This window comes from Takifugu flavidus, chromosome 5 (genome assembly GCF_003711565.1).
Source record: "Takifugu flavidus isolate HTHZ2018 chromosome 5, ASM371156v2, whole genome shotgun sequence".
NCBI classification, from domain to species: Eukaryota; Metazoa; Chordata; class Actinopteri; order Tetraodontiformes; family Tetraodontidae; genus Takifugu; species Takifugu flavidus.
Genome location: NC_079524.1, coordinates 7,034,733 through 7,051,033, shown reverse-complemented (window position 1 = coordinate 7,051,033; position 16,301 = coordinate 7,034,733). Strand labels below are relative to the sequence as shown.

Genomic DNA, 16,301 nt, shown 5'->3' with positions numbered 1-16,301 from the left:
GAAGTAATGAGAAAAAATTCTTTATTGCAAAGAAAACATTCCAAATTGATTCATAAAACGTGAACAAAACGAATATTTGTACTTAGTTTAAAAAATATTTTTCACATTTTACTTTTTTAATCAAGTAATGTTCAGTAACACAATACAGACATCATACATCAACAAAAATTTGAGGAAAAGTACCAAAAAAATGAGCGATGCATCTACCTAATACAAACATTTTCATAATCAGCAATGTTGCGTGTAATGTTCAAATAAATAAACCCATTTAGGTAGATTGGTAATTTGACTATTCATTTAGATTATTAATGACTTCTTTGTGTTTGTTTCCTTGATTAGAATGGATGCCTTTAAGATATGGCTGCAGTTGGACTAGCATACCGTGAATACATGTCGCCTTTCTCACCATTATCTCTCCCAGCTTGTGGATATACTCCCCAAATTCCTGTTCAGACAGAGAAAGACATGGTAATGTAAAACATGTTAAGGATCGACATCCACTGTAGCTTCCAGAATTCTGACCATGTCGGGTTGCTGGTACAAAAGTTTCCCTTCTTTACGAAATAAGGTTTCCATCTCCTCCATCTGGTCCCAGTGAGCCTGAACAACCCGACACCTACAATTAGAGTAGTGCAGCAAGAACTTGATTTATTTCATATAAGAATCTTTAGAAGTATTTTACACTAGCATGTATCAACAAACAATGATGTTTTATGACAATTCCAAGACTTGTGTACTTACTGGGCATGATACATGTCACCCAATGTAGACGGATGGACAGATGGTCTGATTTGGAATTCACAGTTGCTTTCGTCAACATGCGTCTCAGCTAAAGTGTTTGGCTGGACTGAGATGTCGCTGGGATGGTTCGAACGCCCTTCACAATGCCAGTTGGGTAAAGCGTTTCGGACACTCTCTGATGTGGATTGTGAAATGGAAAATTCAAAGTTGTTGCACGCGTCTCTCTGAACTCCTCCACTCCCAAAATGACTTGAGTTGCTCTCTTTGCCATGAAGAAAGGAGGCTGTAGCAACCTGTTGATCCACTTCAAGCAAGGAGATGCTGAGGGGGTCCATGATGGCACTGGCACAATCTGCCTTTCCTTGAGATGAAAGAGACATTTTTCCAGCTGTATCAGGATGGCTGCCGACCTGATTGCAAGCTGAATCTTCTGTGGAACAGAACACGCTGAAGGCTTCGGCAGTATCTTTATATTCATTATGGATGTTGGGTGTATTGTGAGGGAGTGTTTGACTGTCACTGACAACCACCCATGATTCTTTCACTCCGGAGTTTGTTGACGTCGCAAGGTTTGAGGCGCACGTTCTGCCTTTTAATTCATGGGGAAGCTCAGCTCGTCCTTTAGTGGCCTTGAGAGTGTCTGTATCTCCACAGGGTGGTGAAAACAAGTGTTCTGCTGATGAACAGTAATAGGCCGACTCAGTATCAGCAGTATCAGCAGTACAAGCTTCAAACAGTGGGGTCTCCATGTCCTCTCGCCTTGCACTGGTCACTGCATTGATCTGGGGACTCCCTGCTGGTGTCTCCCAAGCCCTCCTTCTCTTCCCTCCCGATTCCATCCCGGCTGACCTCCTGTATTCCTGTGTTAAGATGAACTGTCCTTCACCTGTTGGTGTTTTTGTCCTCTCCTTTTCAACATAACCTGTTTTTTTCCCATATTTTGTTTTCCTGTCTTCCATCAGTACCCTCACATCTTTGCTGGTATCAGCTAGAGTGCCATGGCCGAGCTCGTGCTGACCTTTATTGTGGATGCGAAGCCCTTCCTGAGTGAGGGACGACAAGGGTCCCCTGTAAGAGCTCTCAAAGTCAACCTTGGTTCCCAATGGAGCCGAATCTGTTTCTAAATCAAAGGAATCTCGAGCAGAAACTGAGTTTTGGGACACATGCTGAGATGTAGAAACCTGAGGAACCTGATGGGAGCAGGAGAACGATTGACATGGAGAGGATGACAAAAGATGTTTGGGTGTTGGCTCAAATGATGGCATAAGTTGCTGGAGCTGTTGATGATATTCTCTCAGGTGCCTCTCCTTCTCCTTTTGTTCAGTATTTTGTGAGCTTAATTCTGTTGGCCTATGTATTTCAGGGCTTGTGTCTCTGTTTTCTGAATGTCCTCCCTGACATTTACACCCTGTGACCCTGTTGGAAATTCCTAGTTCCTTCTCCAGTTCCCTGTCAGAAAATTCCAGTTTCTTCCGTGCGTCCCGTAGGTGAAGTTTCCCCAAGTTTGCCCCTGCCCTTATGCTTTGGTCAGGTTCACCATTGTTCTTTTCTTTTCTACCACCGTTTCTATCTGCGCTCTCCCTCTGAACAGAAATTCCCAATGACCCTCTGATGGGTGTCAGCTGTTCCACTCTGGTCCCAAAACGGGCTCTTGCACAGCTGCTGTTCTTGGGTGTGGAGCAGAAAACTGTATCATCTGTGGTCAAGGTCGATGTGGAAGAAATAGGGACAAAATTTTCACTTTCTCTTCCAATCTTGGGCCTTTTGGGAGGACTTTTACCCCGGGCTGCGACACTGGTTTTATTACAGCCGATGTTGACAGATAAGTCGTATTTAGAAGACATTGTCTTGCTTCTTCTTCCTCCTTGTCCTTCTTGTCTCCTTAACTCCTTCACCCTTTTCAAAACAAAGAAGGTGTGACCATTTCTATATTTACATGCACATAAACACACAGTTTATTATACACAATGGACATACCGGTCTGCATATCTGAGAGTATTAAGTGTATGTTCAGTCGCTGCTTGACCGGGTGAGATATTGGCGATCATACATGTCATTGAGTCCCCAAGAAAAGAGTCTTTTAAAACCTACCATAAACATACAGGAAACAAAAACAATTTAAACTGAACAAGAACAAAAAAAACTTGGAAAAGGTCCAAAGTTGTGAAGCACTAATTACGACTAACGAGTACCTGAGTGAGTTTACTTTGTCTGAAAGGCGTGTGCGACTGGGCTTGATCAAGGGAACGGATGCATTCCTTAAGCTGTAAAGAAAAAAAATACATATGAGAAATGATCCTAAAAATGTGTTTCATGCTCTCTTACTCCTGTTCTGTCCACTGAAATGACTGATCTCCTAGAAATATCCAGTTTCCAAATTTGAGGGTATATTCAACAAAATAGCCACAAATTATGAATTTCAATTAAATGGGTGCTTGACAGCCAAAATAAATACCTTTTTAATGTCAAAGTTTAAGAAACGCGGACTGCTATTATAACTGCAGATTAAAGCAATTTACACTGGGCTTTGAGGGGTCTCAGAGACCCCCCATCATCATCCCTGCACTTAATGTATGAGCATAATATATGTGCACATCTTACTGCCAATAAACTCTGATTAATCTCAGCTCCCTCCATACGACTCTGCCTGTCTGGGTCTTTGGTATCCGACGCCCTCTCGCTTCCCGCAAGGTCCACAAACCACATTCTACACACACACACACACACACACACACACACACACACATTTGCAATACAATAGCCATAAAATATGTGAATAGATAAGAGGCAAACCTTTGCACACCACAATAAAGCTTATATAACATATATTCTTCCTCACCTGCCAGCCATCTGCTGATTTTGACCTCTTAACTGAATCTGGAGCATGGCATGGGAGCGGGAGGAATGTGCGTTTACTCCGCTCGTCCCCTGAGTACGCTCAGCCATACCGTGTGATACCACCTTAGTCAAAGAATGAAGTAGGAGGGATGAAAAGAAAGATTCATTTGATTGATTGGTTAAGTTGAATTGAGAGTTGTATGAAAACAATAGCGGAGTGTTTTATGTGGCTGAAATAATGAGCAAACCTCCAACAGTGAGCCGACTGACTCCACTCTGACTTCATGCAGACCAGCAATGTGAACCACCTTCTGTTGGTCTTCTCTGGCAAACAACCTTATAGGGGCGGGACAAGGAAAGCTCTTCAGAATAAGAGGGGGAAAGAATTTTTTTTTAAAAATTGCAGATGCAAACATATACCTTTTCCTACCGCCCAAAAGGTCATAAAGTTGCCCACAATAGATTTCAAAGAAGCTGACAAACACCAGCAAAGATGGGTGGGTCTGTGCTTTGGAGAGGTGAGCGAAAATATCCCGGACCGCCAGAGCATATAACCCCGGCCTGCCTGGAGAGGAACCCAGCATGGTGTGAGTCTTCCCTGATCCTGTCTGGCCATAGGCAAAACAGGTGGCGCTGCCTCTATGGGTGCACACAACATTGATACTGATGGTCACAGAGCACGGATGGATGGATGGATGGATGGATGGATGGATGGATGGATGGATGGATGGATGGATGGATGGATGGATGGATGGATGGATGGATGGATGGATGGATGGATGGATGGATGGATGGATGGATGGATGGATGGATGGATGGATGGATGGATGGATGGAACAACAACCACCCATCCATAAGTATAAGCCTACCTATGGAGCATGTGCTGCACCAGAGGATACGCAGTTCTTTGATACACTTCTTCGTTGGTGCTTTCCCCCCCAAAAACATGATCAAAGTAAAACCTGTGCTGCAGAAACATAAGGATATTTACCACATCGATATTTCGATATAATTGAGGCTTTGACTAGATTACCAATGTGAGTGCCTTCTCCCTGAATATCAGTGTATGCAAGAAGATAAATGATATACCTGTAGCACATACTGGGAGAGATCTACAGCCTCTTTTCTTTCATTTACTGTCACACACGCTTTATTCAAAGTTGCCACGACGTCTGCTTCCCCTCTCCTGCACTCTGTATAAGTCAGAGGTCTTTTCCTCACGCATACGCTGATTCGCTGTTTCCTCGGTTGCCTGGAAATCACACAGGGCAATCACACCAAAGAAGAAAAATCCTGAATCATTTGGTTGGAAGAGAAATGGTGCGCCACATGTTGGTGCAGTACCATGTTAAACGTTTTTCAAAAACACAATGGTAATGACATCTTCTTGTTCTTGTAGCAGATATTTTGAGAGTTGATGGAAATGGGGAGCATTCCCCCGCTGATATTCACCTTTTGTTTGGGGCAGGAGGAGAACTCAGGGGCAGTCCATAGTTGTAGCCAGCTGTCCTTGATTCATAGACAAGCGTTGTCACAGCCTTCTTTTCCGAAGCCTTTTTCCTGCTTTTTTCCATGCAGGGTTTTTCCTTCTTTGAAATTCCTTTTCTTTCTTTGTGCCAAACCTGTCCGTTGCTAGGCTGCACGGATGGCACTGTATCCGACCTGAGCCTGTGGGGTAAATCACGTGGTGGCCTGTGACAGCTGTGTGTGGACGTTTCCTCTGCGTCTATCTTGGTGTTATGATCACGGTGGTTATGATGATTGATCCCGCTGTTGCTTTTTCCTGTTAGCTCAAGACATCCAGTGACAAACTGAGCATGCAGTGGTCTGGCTGCCTCTTTGTGCTGAGGCAGGGCAGCACTGAAAGCTTTACCACCACAATTAAGGCGCTTGCCCTCACCTGACAGGTCATATACATCTCCATCAGGACCTAAACAACTACAGTGAGTCAGGCCATCATCAGCTACATGATAGTTTTCCTCACTATCACTACTGTTGCATTCACTATCATGAGCCTCACACCAAAGATCGAGAGATTTGATCATTTGCACCAGCCGGAAGAGTTGAGTCCTGTCCTCCATTGAGGAGATTCCGAGGATGGGATAATCCTCCATTCTCAGCCCTGAAAGATGGGCTGCAGAGTGAACCCCCACCGCAGTAAACCTGCACAGGAGGCAGAGTAACAGATGGTCCATGGAGGCAAGGACAGGATAGAGGGGACTTTGAATGTGCAGCGAGTGGATGAGCTTACCTGGCATAGTGCTGCTGAAGCCCAACCGCTTCTAAACACTCGTACAAGAAAAAGTCATTTTCCTCACCATCCATGTCTTATTCCGTTGGTCGTGTCGCACTTGTCCTGTAGGCAACAGACATCTCATTTTAATCACTCCATCACTTATTTGTATGAAGCACATCCATATAAAAATGACTGTACAGAGACAGTAATTCACTAACGATGACTTAAAATAACCAATTGTAACTGCACGTACCCCAAACTTGTTTTATTTCTACTTCCTTTTCGTCTGTGCAGCAGTAATTGCCAGTGCTGCGAGCAGAAAAAGCCAGGTCCCCTGTATGATTCTGAAACCTGACACACGATTAGGATGGGGTCCGGTGGGGGTACGGCCCAGTTATGTCACACATTTCTGTAATGTGGCAAATATGATAAATATAGAAGGCACATGCATGCAACTGTTGCTTTGACAGCTGCAGGAGTGCTGGTAATTTGGTGAATCCATCTAACCATTGACCCTAAACAGTTCTAAATCATCTATCAGATCTTGTAGTCTTTTAGACTAGGAGACGTGGAGTGTCACTTTTATGGAGAGAGGACGACAACTAGATAACTACAGAGATTATCTTTAAAACACCCTAAATATAGCAACAAAGTTGGTATTTTGTCATTAAAAGAACCATACACACCTTTAACAGTCAGGTGCATGTGTAAAACACATAGAAAGATTAATAGATTATTCAAGAAATATAAATAGACTAACCTCACATTTTAACAACAGAAGACAAGTCCACGTGTCCGGTGGTCTAAAAGTGCAGCCAGGACTGAAAAATGCTCCCCCCCCAGAAAGTTGAGAGGAGCACCACCATTTCCGTACACAACCCGGGTCTCCATAACGACAGGGACGGTTAGGGGAGCGCGCTTTTGCGCGTTCTTTTACCCTCCCCTGAACCCGATCAGAACAAACAGCCTTCGGATGGTCGAAGTGCAGAAATGAATTATTTAAACTCGATCATTTTAACCTTACCGATACATACAAGATTGGATCGAGCACAATTCAAAATGAAAGACACAGATAATCCTTCGGAAGGCTAATGCTCACCAGCAAATCTGTTAAGCCAACAACCCCCTCAGACTACATGACTGAGACATTTGTGCACGGGCATTACATTAGAAGATAAATGTAATGAAAATTATGTTACAGTTAGAAAAAATCCACTAGTTATTAATCACTAGTTATTCTATTTAGTAGCAGAATATTATAATAATAAAAGTCATCACACAGAACTTTGAAATGCTACACAATTTTATCTTTGCCATTAACAGACAATTCCATACCAAGCCGCTGTTTTTCTTTTTGATTGGCTTCAATCATGGTTGCGTGATGGTTTAATCATGGTGGTTTGGTGGATGGTGGTTTGGTTGGTGGTTTGGTGAATCATGGTGGATGGTTTAATCATGGTGGGTGAACGAAAAACACCCATATGTCGAATTTAAAGTGTGTAAATTAATTAAATAAATGTTTATTCTGTGTTGGTTGACTGTTGATAAGTTATTAAACTGTCAGTTTTTATGTCTTCCATCAGTGTGTCGTCAAAGTTGACAAACAATCATCCTCCCACTGAGACACTAGGGGCAGCATTGCACCACGAATGAATAGAACCGTATCAGGTCGCAGTCTGATGACGCACCAAGAAGTTCGTGCAATCGGTGCGTCAATTTACTGTAGAATTGCAATTCTTTTTACATTTTGTTTTCAGGTATATACCCTAATATCAAGCACAAGACTTAAATTGTTGATACGAATTTTTAATTTAGCATGGAAGCTTAATGTCTACTGGGGTGACGAATGTTAGCATTTCTTTCCTTTACTTCTCCAAATGATACATTGCTTTGATGGCTTCAGGTATGTTTTCATCCTGTTTTCTTTGGCTGTTACATAAAAATATGCTCGTTTTTATTCACTTGATGTGTACGAGTCCGTTGCCGTTTTATACATATATAATTATGTTTGCAGACGATGAAATCAGCCTACTGGTTATTGTCGTGGATGTAAATCCGATATGGTGGGGGCAGCAAGCGCAACGCGAATCAGAGGTAGAACCCTCAAGTCTTATTATTTTATAGAATTAATGTTTTCCAAGATTTTTTATTAATTTTTTTTTTCTGTGCATTAAGTTCACACTTTCGAAGTGCCTGGACTCAGTGATGGTGTTGGGAAACTCGCACATGGCGATGGCCAGGACGAATAAACTAGCTGTCATCGCCAGCCATTGTCAGGACAGGTGATATATATGCACTTTATATCTCTCCAGATGGGAAAAGCACTTTATAATTGACTTAATTGACAGTAGATTCATTTAATGATTATGCTAAAGTTTGAACTGTAGATGTACTCACTGATCTTAATGTTGCACCTGTTCATACATAAACTGGCTACAGCAAAAATTATTTTAAAAAGAAAAAGTAAACTGGTAGTCATCTAATGATGGCATTAACGCATGTATCAGGCCTGACCTTTCTGCAACCCTGTCCCCTGTTTAATGCAGTTCTACTTTATTTCAGTCACTTCTTGTACCCCAGTAATAAGTTGCAAGGCGGTGAAAATGGGGAGGAAAATACATCTTGCAGCGGAGATGGGAAATATGAACTCTTGTCCATCGCCAATAACAGTATCGCTGAAGAGATGAGGAATCTTATGCTAAAAAGTAAGCCTTAGCTATTATTGTCTTGCCAAGAGTAATAAACTAATCATTATAGCAGATTATAAGAGAGATTTTTAGCAACCTAAAAGTTGGGGGCAAGTCTTTGCAATTAAATAATTCTGTAGTTTGTTTTATTTTCACATATGTGATCAATTTTAACATTCATGCATAGAAATGAATGTGTTGTGTGATTGCAGCCGAGGTGAGGGGGAATTCAAATGACACCTTGCTGGCTGGATCCCTCGCCAAGGCTCTCTGTTGTATCCTCAAGCCTGAAAGTGTGTACGGAATCATGTTTAAGTGACGTTATTCGACGCTCGACTAAAGTGAAAATAAATTCAGTAGTACAACACAGGACCTTAACTTCATGAATGACAGATTTTCTTATACGCTTAAGTGTTTTCCTTGACTCGTTTAATATAAAGATATAAACAGGGTCTCGAAAGAGATGGAAGGTAAGAATTTCCTTATCATTTAGCTCATTCATACTTAATTGATGTATTTCTTTAGGCAAACCTTTTAATTTTTTTTTATTTCTAAGTTGGACAAGAGACAAAATCAAGAATACTGGTGAGTCCTACTCAGCCTGTTGTGCCGTTATAGACCAGTTCTTTTCCCCTGATTGACAGCACGTTTGTAATTCTCTGAATAGGTGATAAAAGCTGCTGAGGACTGTGCTCTCCAGTATATGAACTTCATGAATGTCATTTTTGCTGCGCAGAAGCAGGTAACATCCCTGCATGTCAACGAGTTCTCTTTATATTGTAGGACGCGTAAGAACGTTTTCTTTTTAAATACAGAACATCCTGATAGACGCGTGTGTCTTGGACATGGACTCAGGTCTTCTTCAGCAGGTATTTGGTTTTCCACTCGTTTCTCCAAGCAGAATCATTGAAGACACCACACTGGGGAACCAACCCTCTGTTTTACAGGCTTGTGATATTACTGGAGGATTGTACCTCAAGATACCACAGAAAGCTGCCCTGGCACAGTACCTCTTGGTAAAGTCTTTCTGTGCTCGCTTTACCTCGTCTTTGTCCTGAAGATTCTTGTGCTGACCGTTGTTTTTTTCCAACAGTGGGTGTTCCTGCCTGACACCGAGCAGCGCTCGCAGCTGCTGCTGCCGCCACGCGCACACGTGGACTACAGGGCTGCGTGTTTCTGCCATCGAAACCTCATCGAGATCGGTTACGTGTGCTCCGTTTGTCTATCAAGTAAGTTCTAATCCCAGTTTAGATAAGCAAATGTGAGCCAAAGGCCGTATTTAACCCGTCCTTGCTGACGTGTTTGCCTTGTAGTTTTCTGCAACTTCAGCCCCATCTGCACCACCTGCGAGTAAGTCTTCTATCAGCAGGTAGAATTTTAATCCAGACTAATTTCTGAATCTTCATTATGAGCCTTAATCTTTTGCTTTTAGGACTGCCTTCAAAATCCAGCTACCTCAGATGGTCAAGCCCAAAAAGAAAAAAGTCAAACTGTGACGCGGTTTTATAAAAATGACACATTTTGTAAATTTGAGTTTCTCTTTTGATATTCTGACTATTATTTTGTTTGGATTTGTGTCATGTTTGACCTTTTACGCCGACCAACCCTGTTTAGGTTCAGTATTACGCTCTACTAAAGTCCTAATTCGTTATTTAGCTGTTAAATGAATTTTCTGGTAATCCTTCACCCAAAAATGTACATTTTGATGCTTTAATAAAACTGTTCATATGTCAGTTTTTTCTGCCGTGTTGAACAGAACTCTGTTGATCGTGGTTGCTAAGACTAAACGTCTCGTGCAGACCATATTTAAAATGTAATCGCAGCAATGAAAGTGGCTGTTTTTATTTATTTATTTGCCATTTGAAGACGGAGCCTGTAATGAATCCAGCAGAAGCAGATTTGCTTTGAGACCTAGAAAAATAAACAAATGAAAGCACAGAGTTTCTGGTGTATCATAGGTGGAGTAAGGGATGTCAGTGGTGAACTTGGGCTAAACCTGGTGATCATCGATGAATTGGAACAATGTTGCATCTGAAAGACAGAATAGGGAATGACGAGTTCACACAAATGAACTATACCAACAGAAACCAACATAAATGCTATGCAATTCCATTATAGCCGTGTTAAAATGAGTGATTGATGCAACCATGTTTACATCTAATTTCTTTTGGTCTCATCCTCAGTCATGAATAGCAGTGAGAATATTTGGAATCAAGAGGAGAGTGGGGGAAGACCATCTTCTATGTTTAGATGTAAACACTGACGGAAAAGTTAGCAGATACAGTCCAATATGACCAAAATTATAACGAGGCTTAGATTTCAGTCTTATTACCAAGAAACAAATCAGATTCAAATCAATTCAACGCTCACCCTAGCAAACCTCTGCCAGACCATCGCTGTGGAGTCAGGCTCATCGCAGCTTTCTGCCCCTCTCGGATAACTACCACCCGCAGGGGCTTCTGCAAAAAAACCAAACCAAACCACCTCATAAACATGCAAAATCAGACCGACATAGAATTTTGATCACTAGAGATAATCAAAATGCTATCTGAATGTTAAACTAATGTCAATAATAAAATTCCAAGTGCATTACAAAGGTCAGTGGCTTACCCCTTCGCTGTGCTGCACAACAGAAGCAATGTTTTGAAGGTTCTGAAAGTTTGCTGCCGTCACAGACCCAAACTCAATAACCTCATCGCCAACGTGGAGTCCCTGTAGAATTGTTGGCGATAACCAGAAGGTCAACCACCACACCCAACATTAAACGTGGCAACGTTAGGTGGTGTCAAAGTTACTCACGGCTCCACTGGCGGGGGAGCCTTGGGTCACAGCGTCCACCAGTGCAAACGGAGGCGGAAGACTTGTCTGTTGTTCCATCGCCTCCTCCTGAGCTTCGGTCTCATCCTTTTCCCTCTTGGCTTTCTCACTGGCGTGCAGCCTGTGCAAGGCCTGTTCAATCTCCACCATGATCGCCTTATGATCATTCTGGAGACCTGAGAGACAAGATAACGACTACATTTTACTGAAGAAGTCCCTTGCATTCAATGTCTATGAATATATTGACAGCATACTGCACAAACCCTGGCTGCATCCTTTTATCAGTTTATTTCATCATTAAGATCACCATCTTGGTATTTTGCAAACCGTGTAATGCAACTACTTCAATTAAAAACAAAGAATATCTATATCTTTGTCTTGGGCAGGTGATTTAAACTTAAATATGCCACCTTATCATTACATCACATTGGAGTTACTTTGTAATATGACAGTTAAGATTGCCCCAAATGACTGACTATACCTTTTACATGACATTAAAACAAACTACTGCTTGTATATGCCGTCACTTACATGAAATACTGTGTCTTGCTGTCCTGATTTGGTATAGATTTACATCTGCTCGGGGGTAGCCCTCTTCATCAACTAAAGAGTCTTCGATTCCGACACCTTGCTGTAAAAAATAGCAATATACGTGCGACACGTTTTAAATTAATTTAAATCGACCGATATTTGGCTATAGCGTTGATCCGCGTATACGTCATAATGAATATCTGTCACACTTACATCTTCCAGAACATCAAAATAAGCTTTTATCTGTTCTTCGATGTTATCTTTCTTTTTAATGAGACTTCTCACATCATCCATTGTTATTTCTGACTCTCCAGCACTGTTTTCCATCGTCACTTTCATGTTCGCGTGTTTTCTTCCGATCATGTGATTCCTCCCGCACATGCGCAGACGCGTCTATGGGATTTAGGTGACCGCACATGTGCCTGTGAAATTCTATTATAAAACTTTTCTTGGGAGAAACTGCATGCGGGTATACTTATAAAAAAATACAAAAATAAAAACCGAAGAAAAATGAGGTTTAATGAACTTTAATAATTTATAGGTCGTGTCATTTCAACAGAAACCTTTTTACAGTTGTAAACAATTCACCCCTTGCACATGTAGTGTTATTTAACGATTAAATGTACCCATTGTAAAAACAACTTGACAATGTTCTAACGTGTAAAGATCAACAACTGCCATTCCACCTGCAGCACATAAGGTAAATTCACAGTGATCTTCATGAAGGCACAGTGGTGTGTAAGGTACAGGTTGTCTTCAGTTTTTTGTTTGTTTTTTGGGGGGGTTAAATACGAAAGGTGTTGGACATCGCCCTGAGTCTAAATTATTTGCATAGAAGATAGTATTCTAAATATACAATAGACTGCTCTTCACCCTAAGGATGGCCCAAAGTGCAGATTATTCTTCTAACAAACTATGACCCACAGACTGTAAACACAAAAAACAAAACAAAAAAAACCTTCCATAATGTAATCCTTCATATTCAAGTGGAAGTGACATTGGCAAAAAATAAATCAGATTTGCAGCCTGTAAGTTGGAAAGGATAATCAAGTAACACCAGCTTTCTTCTTTAGATAATAAAACAGTCTATTATTCCTGAACTACACCTTGAGCTGTTACCACAGAATGGTCTTCGCTATTTTCTTGAAGTGACACTTCATCAGATAAGGATGAAACATCTTGTGAGTTCTCAGCCTGAGAGGATAGTTCCTGCTGTACCAGGGAAAACTGGGTTGTTACTTCTTCGAACTGGGAATGAACTGCTTGGACCCACTGATGTAGCTCCACTTTGAGGGCATCCACCCCTTGGTCGAGCCTCTCCTGTCTCCCTTTCAGCTCGTCCAGCAGTTGTTGTGTGTCACTGGCAACCTGTTGCCTTCTGCTCCCAACACCAGGAGTGTAACGACGCTGCATGTAGCCCTCAAATTCCTCTGGAGTGAGATTGAGAGCTGGTCCATCCAGTTTTTCAATAAATGCCACAGCACAAGACTAAAACAGAAGAAGGTTGCAGAAGCTTGAGCAAGGGAACTTCCTCATTAGCTACTCACTAAAATTCCAATAACCTACCAAATTTGTGAAATAGTAGCCGCTCTCTCCTGCCATCAGACTGTGAGGGAGACCAAAACGAATCACATACTGCATATTAGAATGTAGGCGAGGTGGATTGGCTTTTAGGACCACGTATATCAAGCCTGACAGGAAGTCATCAGCGTTAGCAGGCTCACTGTTGGATGTGGACAGAGCTTCAAATATGTGCTGACTGCACTTGGACACGCAAGCAAGTTTGTCCTGAGGTGCTCGTTTTGCATCCATCTCAATTATGGCTAGTAAAAAAAGAAATAAAAAAAAAATGGCAAGATGAAATGTCAAAGAATAAGATAACACGTGGTTTTATGGATCCGAACAAGAAAATGGCGATACAAAAATAAATACACAAATTTAAGACACATCAGAGGAATGATGGTGACAAAATGTGATTCCATCCTGAAACTCACCTGTTATAGCAGGAAGGAATGGGTCACCTGAAGCAGAAGTCTTTTTATTTGGAAAAGGTACAGCGAGCATCTCGGGAGTAACCCAGTTTAAGGAACTGCAAAGCAAAAAAAAAAACCCACAGGTCTAAAACTGGGCTTTTGCCTAAAGATGACAATTTATGAAACCTGAGGGGGTTTTTGGCAATGCGGGCTACTAATACCGAATCCTCCTCTGTAGAGCCAGGTCCTTCTGCTCATCATCGCAGCTGTCATGGCAAAAAACCCACTTGTGCAGCCGCGTCATCATTAACTTCTCCAGATGCTCCATTAACTGTGTGATCTGAGCCTCATGAAAACCTGAGGTGCCCCCCCCTGAAAAGACAAGTTATATATTACATCATCTTTCAGCTTAACTGGCCAACAATTATTAAACTGCTCTGTACTCACTGCTAAAGTATTCTGCAAAGGACTGGTAGAAATCTTGCACTAAATCAGACTGTTTCTGTACGGGCAGATCCTGTAAAGGTGGTGACTGTTATCTGGATAGCTCTGATACTTCAACGTAAAATTATAGGAGTTTTAGATGTAGGTAAATAAAAAGCAGAGGTGGTTACATGATTAGTCTCCATTGTGTCAAGGAAAGTTGTGCATCGAGACTGCAAGCGGCGGGATGCAGGACTCTTCAGCAACTTCAGGAAGCCAGTGAAATCTCCAGGCTCAAGGTTTTGGTAGGCTTTCAATACAGCTGCAAAGCTCTCAGAGGGTTCTAGAAACCAAACCAAAAGGTGTGATTGCTGCACATGCATTCCATTTTTAATAGGAAAACTCATTCAAACAAGGCACAAGCTTTTGTTACAAGGAGATAGGGTCCTTAAACTGGTCATGACCCAACTGGTCATTTTACTTGATACTGAGTTGAAAGACCTGGTAACAAGAAAATCTTCCAAAAATTGTAAGATATATTCTGCTTTTGAAGCAGGACTGCAAAGTTGTGTAGCTGGAAGGGTTTAACAACAGTAGAAGACATCATTTAAGCAAAAATGATTCATTATTAATACATGTCTATGACAAATACAAACCACCACACAGGCCAGCAGGGCTGAATTGTAAACCCTGCAAAGCAACATCTTGAAGGCAACGTGAAATGATTTCTAAATCTGTGGATTTGATCATGTAAAAGTGCCTTACCTGGTCCTTTTGGGGGAGGAGATGGGGTACCCCAGAAGAGCCTCCTAACAGTATTGATTCTACGACCTTTTTCAGCATTTTTCTTCTCCTCAAACTTGGTGAAGGTGACGGGAGAACCGTCACCGGTCATTCTACAAAGGGCGGCAACAAACAAACATTTAATCTGAACCCAAAAGCAAATATTTTCCTCCAAACCCAAAGCAGAGATATGCCGAAGCCTCTTTGAGCCCAACAGACTTAACAGTTTTGAGCCACGTTACCTTGTGTCTTGTCTTGGGGTTCCACTTGTACGTGACTTCTCTCTCCAGCACTTGGAGCAGAAACCTTGCCATGCAGGGTTTCCATAATACCCGCACGCATTTTTACATAATAGTTCCTCTTGAGAAACTCGAATTCCTCTTTGCTTATCTGTCCACATTGTAGAGATTTATCACAGTTCCTCCTATTATTTCAACCACAGAGAGGGGTTTAAATGTCTCAAGAACGTTAAGCAAAGTCACTTTAATAAAGTTTGCCTCTAATACCGGACCTACAATGCTGTTTAAAACACCCCTATAGAAGATTAACAGCTTTATATAAGATTAGAAGGTTAGGAGTTCAGTAAATACTAACGTTGTTAGCTAACAGACCCAAAGCTAAAGATTGGCTGACTGTCACCTGACGGGTTCGGACCCTACAGGATTCTTCATGACACATCTCACACGTTCGTAAACAAATCCATCTGTCTCCGATATATCCGAAATATTTTACCAGACTGTTTCCTCAGCTGCTAAAACCAGTACTATCCGCTTTTACATTCAAACAGGTGTAATTATCAGCGACTCGACAGATTTGAAACTGCGACAGCACAAATCCTCAAAGACATGATGCTAGAACCGAAAATAAACCGATGTAAGTTAAATGTAAGAAAAAAATAAATAACCTAAATAAAATAATCTATACTTGGGTGTTTTTTTCAAACCTGTGCAATTCGGAAGCACTTGTTGAAGCCGGCTGGAAACTAGTCGGAAAATTCTCTGACGTTTTAGTTCCTGTAAAAGTCACGTGGGTCCGAAGGCGCCCACCCCTTTGGGAATCAGGAAGGAGTACTGCCATCTAGTGGATGCAATGGAGAATTAAAACTAAACTTTGTTTTTCTTAATTTAGCTTCAACTTTATAATTTTACCACGAAAAATGCAATTGAGAAAATAATTACAATGAATAAGTAACAATAAAAATAGCTGTGAAGGTCGGACTGAATAAATGTATATACAGTTTGGAAGAGATCTAGCCAAAATATTGGTTGCTAC

At 41.5% G+C, this 16,301-nt stretch overlaps 4 protein-coding genes across 8 annotated transcripts; 1 reads left to right on the top strand and 3 right to left on the bottom strand.

Moving 5' to 3' along the window:
* Nucleotides 1-22: 22 nt before the first annotated feature.
* On the bottom strand, nucleotides 23-6,300 carry LOC130526402 (kinesin-like protein KIF24). The gene is made up of 14 exons (XM_057034033.1): nucleotides 6,069-6,300; nucleotides 5,831-5,935; nucleotides 5,032-5,742; nucleotides 4,669-4,831; nucleotides 4,449-4,546; nucleotides 4,000-4,218; nucleotides 3,828-3,915; nucleotides 3,581-3,702; nucleotides 3,343-3,448; nucleotides 2,934-3,005; nucleotides 2,719-2,828; nucleotides 742-2,637; nucleotides 523-616; nucleotides 23-445 (listed from the first exon to the last, which is right to left on the bottom strand). Exons 2-14 carry the CDS (start codon nucleotides 5,902-5,904, stop codon nucleotides 290-292), a joined length of 3,909 nt encoding a protein of 1,302 aa, XP_056890013.1. The 5' UTR covers nucleotides 5,905-5,935; nucleotides 6,069-6,300; the 3' UTR covers nucleotides 23-289.
* A 1,207-nt stretch (nucleotides 6,301-7,507) lies between these two features.
* gtf2h3 (general transcription factor IIH, polypeptide 3) lies at nucleotides 7,508-10,235 on the top strand. 3 transcript variants are annotated; one of them, XM_057033706.1, is made up of 14 exons: nucleotides 7,508-7,522; nucleotides 7,573-7,718; nucleotides 7,830-7,909; nucleotides 7,991-8,097; nucleotides 8,378-8,520; nucleotides 8,715-8,777; nucleotides 8,943-8,972; nucleotides 9,059-9,087; nucleotides 9,170-9,244; nucleotides 9,318-9,371; nucleotides 9,450-9,518; nucleotides 9,596-9,731; nucleotides 9,816-9,852; nucleotides 9,935-10,235. In XM_057033706.1, the coding sequence occupies exons 2-14, from the start codon at nucleotides 7,709-7,711 to the stop codon at nucleotides 9,996-9,998; spliced, it is 897 nt and encodes a 298-aa protein (XP_056889686.1). In that variant the 5' UTR covers nucleotides 7,508-7,522; nucleotides 7,573-7,708; the 3' UTR covers nucleotides 9,999-10,235. The 3 variants fall into 3 exon arrangements, with proteins under 3 accessions (XP_056889686.1, XP_056889685.1, XP_056889684.1); XM_057033705.1 differs by lacking the exon at nucleotides 7,508-7,522 and having other exon boundaries at nucleotides 7,532-7,718; XM_057033704.1 differs by lacking the exons at nucleotides 7,508-7,522; nucleotides 7,573-7,718 and having other exon boundaries at nucleotides 7,805-7,909.
* A 103-nt stretch (nucleotides 10,236-10,338) lies between these two features.
* psmd9 (proteasome 26S subunit, non-ATPase 9) lies at nucleotides 10,339-12,230 on the bottom strand. Its single transcript, XM_057033707.1, has 6 exons — nucleotides 12,064-12,230; nucleotides 11,851-11,950; nucleotides 11,302-11,495; nucleotides 11,113-11,214; nucleotides 10,873-10,961; nucleotides 10,339-10,533 (listed from the first exon to the last, which is right to left on the bottom strand). The coding sequence occupies exons 1-6, from the start codon at nucleotides 12,211-12,213 to the stop codon at nucleotides 10,506-10,508; spliced, it is 663 nt and encodes a 220-aa protein (XP_056889687.1). The 5' UTR covers nucleotides 12,214-12,230; the 3' UTR covers nucleotides 10,339-10,505.
* Nucleotides 12,231-12,516: 286 nt separating this feature from the next.
* Nucleotides 12,517-16,121, bottom strand: LOC130525612 (rab5 GDP/GTP exchange factor-like). 3 transcript variants are annotated; one of them, XM_057032604.1, is made up of 9 exons: nucleotides 15,973-16,121; nucleotides 15,272-15,453; nucleotides 15,012-15,142; nucleotides 14,438-14,589; nucleotides 14,271-14,340; nucleotides 14,045-14,195; nucleotides 13,845-13,939; nucleotides 13,417-13,673; nucleotides 12,517-13,338 (listed from the first exon to the last, which is right to left on the bottom strand). In XM_057032604.1, the coding sequence occupies exons 2-9, from the start codon at nucleotides 15,427-15,429 to the stop codon at nucleotides 12,940-12,942; spliced, it is 1,413 nt and encodes a 470-aa protein (XP_056888584.1). In that variant the 5' UTR covers nucleotides 15,430-15,453; nucleotides 15,973-16,121; the 3' UTR covers nucleotides 12,517-12,939. The 3 variants fall into 3 exon arrangements, with proteins under 3 accessions (XP_056888584.1, XP_056888586.1, XP_056888585.1); XM_057032606.1 differs by having other exon boundaries at nucleotides 15,272-15,419; nucleotides 15,973-16,057; XM_057032605.1 differs by lacking the exon at nucleotides 15,973-16,121 and adding an exon at nucleotides 15,669-15,966.
* Between the last annotated feature and the right edge of the window lie 180 nt (nucleotides 16,122-16,301).